Source organism: Camellia sinensis, chromosome 10 (assembly GCF_055761805.1).
Source record: "Camellia sinensis isolate YWXY chromosome 10, ASM5576180v1, whole genome shotgun sequence".
Lineage (NCBI taxonomy): Eukaryota > Viridiplantae > Streptophyta > Magnoliopsida > Ericales > Theaceae > Camellia > Camellia sinensis.
Window position 1 is genome coordinate 124,034,724 of NC_138970.1, and position 12,582 is coordinate 124,047,305.

General features: G+C 35.0%; 1 protein-coding gene across 1 annotated transcript; it reads left to right on the plus strand.

The window, feature by feature from the left end:
* Positions 1 to 8,779: 8,779 nt before the first annotated feature.
* LOC114259182 (uncharacterized) lies at positions 8,780 to 10,957 on the plus strand. Its single transcript, XM_028199178.2, has one exon. The coding sequence runs from the start codon at positions 8,780 to 8,782 to the stop codon at positions 10,733 to 10,735; it is 1,956 nt and encodes a 651-aa protein (XP_028054979.2). The 3' UTR covers positions 10,736 to 10,957.
* The last annotated feature ends 1,625 nt before the right edge of the window (positions 10,958 to 12,582 follow it).

Below are 12,582 nucleotides of genomic sequence, written 5' to 3' on the forward strand. Positions count from 1 at the left end.
ATTGAAGAAGGTTGGTGAGGTTGCGTATCGTGTTACTCTACCCCCCAGGTTGGCAGGAGTACATAATGTGTTTCACGTGTCTATATTGAAAAAATATGTGCACAATCCATTGCATGTGATAGATTATGAGCCGCGTCAAATTAGAGAGGATTTTTCGTATGAGGAGATGTCTATTCAGATTTTGGATTCGGAAGAGAAAATGTTGCGTACAAAGGCCATTAAATTGGTTAAAGTACTGTGGCGTAATCATCTAGTTGAAGAGGCAACTTGGAAACGCGAAGATGAGATACGCGAGAAGTACCCACATCTATTCTGATGATTTACTTAGGTTAGTTTCAAGGACGAAACTTTTCTTTTAGGGGGACAGAATGTGAGAACCTAAATATAAAAATGAAGTAAATAATTAAATAATAATAATTTTACAATCTCAAATATTTTGATGTTGAATCCTAAAGTGCAAATTAAGTATTATTTGAGGGTCTTTTAATTAATTTTAAAACCTAGAATAAATTTATGGTGAAAGTCTTTAGCTTAGTGACAAGATTTATTATTTAAAAAAATAAAAAAAATTAGTGACAAATTAGTAAGCATATTTTGATTTAATAATATTTGTAATTTATTTAAATTAATGGAGAGAGAAAATAAATTAAAACAAAAGATAATATTTTAGGGCATTTTATTTAAATACATAATGTAACCCTAGGTTGCCTAAACACAAGAGAGCAGCAACAGCCTAATACAATTTTTACAACAGTAGTAGCAGCCACGGGAGAGAGAGAGGTTGAGAGAGAATGTAACAACCCTCACCTTACTCTTGTCATACTTGCATACATTCTTGCATGATCTTGCTTTGTTATGTTAATTTGAAGGTTTTGTCTTGCCTTGATTTGCTTAAAGTTGCTTGCATGATTTTGTTCTTTGCTTAGTATGTGCGTGTGGCCGAGGTCGCCTTGAGCTTAGTTCGCCTTTGAACCCTTGTACTTAGAACTGTTTTGAGACCTTGGTCGACCCCCATCTTCACCTCGGGCATTTATTGCCGAGATGTTTTGCACCCAGTGAACCTTGTTCGCAGGAAGGTATGGCCTAGGCCGAGATGTGGCACGCCCCGGCCAAGGTGTGGCACAGCTTAGTCAAGCGTCATCCTCCCTAGCCGATGTTTTGTTATCCTGTTGCCGGATCCTTGATTTGAGCCGATGTCAATTCTTGCCGATGTGTTTTACCGAGCTTGCTGCATACGCTTTGTCAGAGATTTGTCTTATCAATCAACCACCTTTTTGAGCTGAACCAACCCGGTAGCACCACGTGTCCGAGCTAGTTGTTAAGACAGCCGGCAGACTTAGAAACAAGTCATTTTGGTCTCAAATCTTTGTTTTAGAGAGAGAAGCTCTAGAGAGAAGGAAGAGGAGTTCTTGAGTGAGAGTGAGTCTTCCAAGCTTAATCTTCGTGGTTTGAACCGTTGGATTCAAGATTTGGGGTAAGATTCTTGATCTACTTTGAATGTTGTTATGGATTATCTAGCTGCATTGCATGATCGGATCTGTTTTGCATGTCATGCATCGTTTTGAAGTTAGTTTTGGAAAGAGAAAATGGTTTTCATGTGTTTTTGAAGAAAGTCTCGTTTTGATCGAAAAGCTTGGAACGAAAATCATGTTTTGTGTTTATTCTTGCATAACCTTCTTGTATGGGTACCCAGGTCCATGTTTCGAACTCATGGCACGAAATCTCAGATTTTGTAACAAGCTTTGATCTTGCATTCATCTTCCTCATATTCATATTCGTCATATTCTTCATGTTATTAAAAAGGAAACCCAGGTTTTTCCCGACTTTGCTTTTGGTTAAGGCCAGCGGGACCACACCTCGGCAAGGATGTGTGGGACCTCAGCAAGGATCTGGATGGTACCCAGTGTGTTTTCTTAAAACGGGAGCAGTGATTAAGCTTCCAGCTTGTTTTGCTTTGTCTTTGACTTGGATCTGGCAAGAATGCCGAGATCATTTGCATGCTTATAGAGCTTGCTTTGAGAATGTGACTTGCCTTGTGATTGTAGGTCCTTGATATTTGCTTTGAGTCTACACCTGAAGAACTAGGTGAGTGGTATTTCTAGTAAAGCTATGTTACACTTGCTTTTGATAAATCTTGTTTTGTTTGTTTTGACGTGGGTATTTGCTAAGCATGAATAAATAGCCTTGTTTTGATTGTTATCCTCGGAAAGTTCCTTGTGCTGGAGGACTCTAAACTTTCGCAGTGCCAAGTATTAAAGGATACGGTCCTTGTTAAATCGGGCTACGGGCCTAAGTAACATAAGTCCCTTGTGCTGGAGGACTCTAAACTTTCGCAGTGCCAAGTATAAAAGGATACGGTCCTTGTTAAATCGGGCTACGGGCCTAAGTAACCCTTGAGACTTGTAATACTTGATTGATGAATACGGTTCATCCCTTGCTTCGCCGATGTTGTAACACTTGATTGATGAATACGGTTCATCCCTTGCTTCGCCGATGTTATGATACTTGATTGATGAATACGGTTCATCCCTTGCTTCGCCGATGTTATGATACTTGATTGATGAATACGGTTCATCCCTTGCTTCACCGATGTTGTAACACTTGATTGATGAATACGGTTCATCCCTTGCTTCGCCGATGTTATGATATTTGATTGATGAATACGGTTCATCCCTTGCTTCGCCGATGTTATGATACTTGACGATGAATACGGTTCATCCCTTGTTTTGCCTATGTCAGTAAACATCTTTGGATACTTGTAATATTTGATTGATGAATACGGTTCATCCCTCGTCTTGCTAAAGTTTGATGTGTTTCGTTTTGAAGGACCTCGGCTATATTCATGCAAAACCTTTATTATGAGTACCATTCACTGAGTATTTGTACTCACCCCTCTATATATATGTAGGTGATGAGCAGGACGGCGGCGACGCCTAGATCGTTTTGGATGCTTGTTTTGGATTCGTACTTATGTCGGCTTTACTTTTGTATTTACGTCGGCGATGCCCTTCATTGCATGTCGGCAAATCTTGAAAATCATGCTTCTTGGCTTGTAATTGCTGTCTTTTGTATATGTCGGCTCAAGAAGCCTTTTGATCAAGATGTAACACATATCTTGCTTTGTTGTATTCAACTTGTAAAGTTAATTGGAAATGTTTGGCATTGCTTTTGATCTACGCACAGCTCTTATGGACCGCTTGTATTTTAGATTATTGCTTCCGCATTGGTTAGCCCCGATTATTATACTCTGATTGTGTTAAGTTTTTGAAAGTTGGCCTTCGGTAATTACGGATTACTGGCCATCACGGCACCAAACTACTAGGGGCGGTTTGGGGTCGTGACAGAGAAGAAGAAGGGAAAAAAAAGGGGGGAAGGGGGGGGGGTTGCAAACAAGGAAGGATTTTTTGGTGTGTGGTAGGTCTTTATCTTTCTTCTTCCTTTTGTTTTTGTTCTTTATTCTTACTCTATTCTTATTTAGTTCATTGATGGAGAGGCTGTAGATTTATGTATTTTGTATATAGATATCCTGTTAAGAAATCTGAGGAGTTAAATCTATGTATAAAGAATGAGAGTAATTCTTAGTTTAAAAATTCTGTACAAAATCACAAATTTTAAAAATCAAGAAACCATATCAAATGAATGAATTATGAACTGAAATTTTTACAGTAGATTAATTACATATTGAATTGCATATTTGAATTTTCTCATAATTTTGAGAGTAAAAATCTATATTAACTGGTGCATTCAAATCTGTTTAGAAAACTGGTGTAAAACAGTAATTTTGAAAGTGTCGTTCTCTTTGAGTATAAATCCAAAAATTACCAAATCAGTGTCATTAGAACTGGTTACGAGTCTAGTTTCTTACATTTTTGGCCTCGCATTGATTGTTCGTGTATACTAAGAGAACTATTAATTTCTTAAAAGTGCTATAGAAAATAACCTGTTTGGATATAATTAATTGTAAATAATTGTTTTGATAAGCAAATCAAGTGAAACCAATTGAATTTGAAACTTAGGATATATTAGTTGATATCTGGAGGGTTTTGGAATTTTTTGAACAACGTGGAGTGTGTTTTGTAATTTTCAAAGTTAGTGAATAGATTGGGAAAACTTGTTTAAAACTCTGTTTTATCTTAAAATTACTTTAAATTAAGTTTCGATCTGAACCCATGTCTTGGGTAATTTTAGACCTTGAAGAACATAAGCTTAGGTAATATTTAAGAGTAACGGTAAGTTGGGTTGAGCTGTGTTAGTGCGCTTTAGTGTGAGGCACTTAGTTTATTATTCTCTTTAGTATTTTTAAATTAGTAGTGACGTGTAGTCTTCATACTTGATTCAGGGCACTAGTTGGACTTTCATACTCTATTCGAGGATTATATTATTTCGTTTTCAGGTGAGCAGTTTCATGCTACATATTTTTATAAATGTTCCCCTACCTTGAACTGTTGGAAAATTTAATTGTTGTTTCAGAACTAAACTGTTTTGATAAATTATTATATTATCAATGATATCAAATTATTTCTGAAACATGTATGAACTTGGCATACTGTAAACTATTTGTTTTGGTCTTATTTTTATAATGGTGAACTACCTTGTTTTGCGAAACTGATGTGTATTGATTATTGGGACCATCTGTATATTTTAGTCCAGAAAAATTATTCCACTGTGTGTGGTGACTCTAGCCACTAGGGAACAGATCCAAGTTGAGCCATGATAACTCTAGTGCTCACCGATTGTAAGGAAAAGACCTAGATTAGGCTAGGTGACCTTCAATCGGATCATCTTAGAGAAAAGGCCCGGGTTGCCACCCTAAGGATGACTCTTAGTTCGGTATTGGATCCAACGGGGCTTATAACCTTGAGAATTGTGTGGCATGTTACTTGTTATTCTTGATATCCAGAAAATTATTGGTGTTCATGTTATAACCAGTTTTAAGTGAAAAATGTCATTTATCATGTTCTTAAGAGACATGAGTATTTTAATTGTTGAACTGTGGAACCTTTTTTTTTTTGAAACAAATTGTCTTGACCAAACTGTATACCAATCTAGTTTCTGTGATATATATCTTATTTTGGAATTGATCCCTATTTTCAAAACTGTATGTACTATCCATATTGCTATTCACTGAGCTATCAACTGACTTTATTGTTTATCAATTCCAGGTGTTAGAAGGACTTAGGGTGGACTTATGGCGTAGCGAGAACTTAATTGCATGGACCTCTAAGACATTCATTTATTTTGTTTTAGATTGTTATGTCAAGTTTGTGCATATTTATTTTTATTTTTATTGAGGTTCATTTAGGATTATTTTGATATGTGGACTGTTTATATCCCATAAGTTTGGATGGTATTGATTACGGTTGGTTTTGCCGTTTGTACTTGTGGCATGTCACTGGATTGAGTTTGGTTTTTTTTGTTACTGGACTTTTGTATAGTTGTTCAATGTGATTATGGATTAATGCTTAGGCTTATGTGTGCCTTGGGCTAAGGCCCTGTGGGCCATGGCCGGTCTTACCTGGATTTGGGATGTGACAGGGTCGAAGACCCGGGACATCACAACTAGTACCATAAAAAAACAATTAACAAATTTTCCACCTTAAGTAATTAAACAGAGGAGTAATTCTATACAAATTAATAAAATTTATAGTTTTTTTACTTGTTATTGTGGAATTTATCATGCTATTATAGTATGTCTTATTTTAAATTATAAAATTTATTAATTTATAAAATATTTTTAAATAAATAACACTTATCACAAGTAATGGTTTTGAAACGGTCAACCTCTCTCTCCCCAACTATATCAATTGGTTTGTGATCAATTGATGATCACAAATAGCTTTCTTTATTTTTTGTGTTAGTGTTGTCCTACAAACACAACATTGTCACTTTGGGGTCATGCTTAATTCACGCTCTTATTATCAACCAACCAACCAACCAAAGGCCAAACCCCCAAACTTATCTCACTCTTCCATTATTACAATCCTTCATATACATCCATATCCTTAAATCATTGAACTTTCTCTAATTAATTCTTCCATGGAAGAAGGCTCTCTTTGCTTTTTTTTTTTTTTATGCTTTTTGCAAGGTATGATTCCCCTCTCTCTCTCTCTCTCTCTCTCTCTCTCTCTCTCTCTCTCTCTCTCTCTCTCTCTCTCTCTCTCTCTCTCTCTCTCTCTCTCGTGTTTATATATGCATGTTTTCTGTTTTACTTCCTCCTTGTATGTGTTCATGATTATTGCAAACTTAAGGTTAATTTCTAAATTTTTGTTGGTTTTTATTTTTCATTATATTACTTATTAGATGTTTGTTTGGTAGGAGAGATTTATTTATTCTTGTATTCCTTAGATGGAAAGCTTTGAACTGTTGTGGCCTTATATTTGTTAGTTCAATATGAATATTTATATAGTTTTTTCTTTCCTTTTATTACTCTTTTATGTTAAGAAAAAAAAAAATAAATAAATATTTTGTTAGCTGTTCTTTATCCTGAGAGATTGGCCCTGGCCATGGTGATGACACAAATTGGAAATGCTTTATTTTCACTATTTCTTAAGTTTTTTTCACTGATGATATGAAAAGTATTGCAAACTATTCTTGTATTTATTATAAAAATTATATTCTCTTTCCTGCTTTTCTTTTTTATAGAATAACAATTATATTCTAATTCTACACCAGACATGCATGTCACATCTTAATTGCAACATAGCTCTGATCCTTATAATATTAAGAAAGTATCCAATACCTGTTTAAAATTTTAAAATTTATTTACAATTGTTGATGCATTTGGAAAGTACAAAACACATATATGTGAAAATCTACAAACTATCAGTGTCTAATATGGATGCCATACATAAATGACTACTTTGTAAATAGTATGAGTATGCTTCATAGATAATAAATTGAAAGCGAACAAATTATACTTTGCACTTCTGTATTTTGTACTAAATTTTATTTTGGCTCCTACACATGAAATCATAATAGACAACCTCCTGCACTTCTAATCAAATCTTACTTTGGTCTCTACACATAAAATCGTGACAATCAACCCCTTATATTTTTGCTCAAATCTCACTTCCCTACACAAGTGTCATTGTCTCCCTTCTTTACTTCATTTTTAAATCTTTAAGAAAATCCAAATATGTGACAAAAATATGACTACGAAATAAGGGTAAGAGAGGAAAATTATTCATATTTCCCACCAATACACTGTCTTATATGAGAGTTATATACTACAATGTATATATATATATATATATATGGGTAAATTATGCAAATAGTCCCTGTAGTTTACATGATGTGTCAATTTGATCCATGTAGTTTCAATTTGCTCGATTTTGCCCCTTAATTTAATGGATTGTGTCATTTTAGTGTAATAAATACCGGTTGTTAAGTTAATTTGACGGAAGGTCAAACAATGTGTCAATTTAGTTCATGTACTTTACACGATGTGTCAATTTAGTCCCTGTAGTTTTAATTTTCTCGATTTTGACAGAAACTAAATTGACACATTGTGGAAAATACAGAGATCAAATTAACACATTATTTAACTTTTCGTTAAATTAACTTAACAACCGTTATTTATTGAACTAAAATGGCACAATCCGTTAAATTAAGAAGCAAAATCGAGCAAATTGAAACTATAGGGACCAAATTGACACATCGTATAAACTACAGAGACTATTTGCATAATTTTCCCTATATATATATATATATGTTCAAATGCTAAAAATTGGAACGAAGAGGCAAGAAAATAGAGTTTCTGAAGAAAAAAAGAAATAAAAAAGAAAGGAATATGAATATATAGAAAATTATGTTACTGTGAAAACAGAGTTTCATGATTTCAATTTATGCAAAATCCTAATTCATTTTTTTAATCGTTCACAATCTTTATTTTGTTTTAACCTAATATAGTCATAATTTAATGTAAATTTTAGGACAAATTGTGTATTGGTGGAAAATGTAGATGATTTTTCTCTCTTACCCTCATGTCGTAGTTACATTCTTGTCACATAATTATATTCTGTTAAAGATTTAAACAATTAAGTAACAGAAATGGGACATTGACATTTGTGTAGGGACCAAAACGAGATTTGACCAAAAATACAGGGGGTTGACTGTCACAATTTCATGTGTAGAGACCAAAGTGAGATTTTACTAGAAGTGTAGGGAATTAACTGTCATGATTTCATATATATAGACCAAAGTGAAATTTGATAGAAAGTGTAAGAGTACAAAGTGTAATTTACCCAATCGAAACCGTTAGATTTTGTAATAGTAGCGTATGGAAACAAAAATTAAGTATAGGGATAGGGTAATCACCAATTGCAACCCTCATATATTATTAATTAAAAAATTAACAAATCTCATAACATAACAATACCTTCCGTGCTATTGTGCCATAGATTTGGAGGAATCTTCCGGAGCTAGACTAATAAATCATTGTGTAGAACACATTAACCTCATATACTGTTTCTACAAATTATTTAAAGGAGAATGACGTTATATGAACTTTGACAAATATTTGCTTCTACAACTTGCTTGTGCCAACAAAATATGGGCAGTGCACTTTATAGAAAAGAATAATAAGAAGAAGAAGAAGAAGAAGAAGGAGCAAAACATCCATAACTTGAATGTCTTCACGCAGCTTTGTTGTTTTAGTATCTAGTTAATGTGTAACTTTATACCTCGAAATTCAAATGTGCTCTCTCTCTCTCTCTCTCTCTCTCAATTGCACTTAACACTATGGATGCAGGTTCTTTTGAGAATTGTTAAATATTAATTGATGGAAACACAAACACAAGGGAAAGAGCAAAGTCCTGGGAAGAAGAAGGGGGGAACATCTCCTTCATATCCCAAACATACTACCAGTACTGATCATCATCATCATCAACATCATCATGGGACGACGATACAAAGTAAAAGAAATCCAAATGCATCTGTTGATGGCATTGGTCTTCCTGATGATCATAAACATAATAAACATGTTGCAACCCCATCCGAGAATTTGAACTCCAAGCGCATTCCAAACTACCTGAGGGCTACCAAAAGCTCGAGCCTTGATTCTTCTTCTATTTCTAATCATATTCATGGCAAGAAACAAGCCTCAGCTTCCAATTCCAATATTAATAATACTATGGCCACCCAGACCCAAAAGCCCACTCCCAATCTTGACAGAAAAAGATCTTTTAACAAGCCTCCATCACCTAATTCTAATATTAATAGCACTACGGCCACCCAGACCCAAAAGCCTACTCCATATCTCGATAGAAGAAGATCCTTTGACAAGCCTCCATCACCTAATTCCAATATTATTAACACTACGGCCACCGAGACGCAAAAGCCCACTCCTTATCTCGACAGAAGAAGATCCCTTGACAAGCCTCCATCACCTAATTCTCTTTTACAGAAAGCAAATACTTTTGTTAATCCCACCATCACAATGAATGAGAGAAAACTCAAATCTTCTTCATTATCCAATGCTACTGTACAAAGAACCTCTTCTCTGCCAAAACCCCACCACCACCACCACCAGCGCCAAGAGAAGTTGTTGAAAGCTCCCATTCATGGTGAGGACGTCAAAAAATCTCACTCATCAATGGTAGTAAACACAAGATCACCTACTATGACTAGTAGTAGCAGTAATAGTAGTAGTAGTAATGTTAAGAAGAGCACTACAGGCACGTACACCGGCATTAATAAGAAGCAAAAAAATGCTACTCCATGTAGTGTTACTATTGTTACGGATACTGCTGCATCAACCAAAGCTCCTACTGCTGCAAGTAGTACTACTACTGGTAGATTTCCAGAAACAGATGATAATCCTCTAATATTGCTTGATGAATGCCACCAAGAAGAAGATCAAGAATATTCATTAGTTACTAATGACGTTGAAGAAGATTTGGTAAAGTTTGAAAGCAAGCATATTGAATTTGCAACTGATATTATTCCAAGACTACTGGAAAAAGATCATAATAATAAGGAACATGTGGTCGATGTATCAATTGTAGAATTAGCTGAACCGGAGAAAAACCAACATGAGGATGTGAATATTAATATCCAACCTTATGAGCTTAAGGGGACAATTTCCTTAGAAGATCAAAATGCATTATGTCTAGATGTTAATATGGTGGAAGGAGAAGCTGAAGAAACCAGTTGTAGGTCTAGCTCTAGCTGCATTAAAAACAACCATCATAAATTAGGAAGAGAAGTTCATGACAAAGATGAAATCTACAGTGACAAAAGGAATCACCCAGAGTTGAAAGTAGAAGAGAGTTTTGTAACCAATTTGGAAGGAGAAGAGACTAGTGCAAAAGGCGAGAAGTCCTTGGAGGAGAAGGAGAATGAAGAGACTAGTGCAAAAGAGGACAAGTTCTTGGAGGAGAAAGAAAAGAAGGAGAAGGAAGAGCAGCAACAAATTGTCAATGAAGAAGGAAGCAAAACAATAGAGTCCAAGGAGAGAGATCATCAAGAAGAGGAAGATCGTGATGCTAGCCATACGGTTCTAGTTACAAGCGAAGGAGGCATAGAAGAAACAAAAGGAGAGGCAACAACAGAGCTTCTTCAACAAGGAGGACACGTAAAAGTACAAGGGAAGACAAATTCTCATTCTCACTCTCAAGCATACAATGATGTGATCGAGGAGACAGCCAGCAAGCTTCGAGAGGAGAGAAAAAACAAGGTTAAAGCACTTGTTGGAGCCTTTGAAACTGTCATTTCCTTGCAAGAAGATACTCCTTGAGGATGAGCCTAAACATACACAAATTGCTCCGCCCCATGCCTATCATATATCACCATAAACTACATGGAGATGAGTTGAGACCAATGCATTTATTCATTACTATATAAGGACTAGTTATTGTCCCTAATATATGGCAATTTAGTCTTTCGGATATGAAATGCATGTTTATGCAGTTCCTAGATGTAATGTAACATTATTCCCAATCATTAATGAAATTGAGGGCTTGCCAAACTAATTAACAAATGATTCCTGATAACACATTGAAACTTTAGGAACTATTAGTGTAATTAGTCACGTGGTTCTTCCCATAATACCATTTGTATCCATTAGTGATACCCTCAATTTCGTTAATAATTTGGCACAACATTAGGTGTAGGTACTACATAAACACCCATTGCAAATTTCAAAGAATAAATTAACACAATTGGAACATAACGGACCAAAATGACACAACACATCTATCGAAGACTATTAGTGCATTTATTCCTTATTTTAAAATGGGCTGTAGTCCTTGTGAGATTTGAAACGCCATTACAAGATATATATATATATATATATATATGATACATATAATTTAATTGAATTGGAGCTGAAGGCAACTTTTAGGAGGAAGATGTTTCAGTTACAAAAGGTTACAATATTCGAATTAGGATGATGTATATACTTTTACAATGAAATTATTGTCTTGTATTAACTAAATTTTTAGTGCAAGTATGAAGAATATGTTATTTATACATCGTTTTCTTTATTACTCTCTCTTTCTCTTGTGGACTCAATAGAGAATTTGTTTATCAAAAATAACATGAATATGGTTTTATTTGAACATTTGTATATATATTGGATAATTTCATACCACTATTTATTTTTAATAAGTTGGCAATAATAGTTGGCACAATTTCTTTTTCATTTTTTAAAAATGTAAACTATAGATGGATATAGCAAATTTCTCAAGAAGAAGTGAATCACCCACAAACTCAAACCTAAATGTGTGGATTGATAAGTGTTCAGCTCTAGCAGACCCAACTACATATACATCAGCTGCACTAGCTCCATCAGCTACAGCCGACCCAGCTACATCTGTTACATCTACATCAGCTGCACCAGCTCCATCAGCAACAGCAGACCCAGCTACACCTGATACACCTGTTACATATGCTACATCTTCAGCTACTATAGGTGCATGTAGGAGACCTGCTAAGACTGCTTTGTATGGTAGTTGTAGGTCAGCTATTGGTATGAATGTTAAGAGACCAGTACAAGCGTATGGTCTATTTACATGAGATCATTTCTATATGTAACAAATTCACAACTGATTCTGTAACAAACTTAGTTAGAGTAAACCATACATCTGTGTATATAAGTGAACCCGTGCAGTTCTGTAATTATGTAACTAAAATGAATAATATCTTTTGAAGTTTTTTTCTCTCTTTACATCTCTCTCTCTCTCTCTCTCTCTACTCTCTTCATGGTATCAAAGCCTTCTTCAAGCTCTCACGAGCAACAATGGTGATCCAACCTAACAAGTCTTCTATGGCAGATCAGTCAGGCACAGTTCCATCTAAGAAGACATCATTACCTTTTAATGTGTTTCTACTTGTCTCAAATCTTAATTTTCTGATAACAATTAAACTTGAATCAACAAATTATTCCGTCTGGAATAGTCAAATTCTGAATTTCTTTGAAACTACTGAACTTTTCGATTTTCTTGATGGATCTACTATTTGTCCTCCTGCTACAGTCCTGGATTCCAACAATCAAGTTGTTGCTAATTCTAAGTTCTTGAAATGGAAACTTGTTGATTCTTGTTTGCTTAGTTGTCTCATAGCTACTCTTACACCTTCAATCTA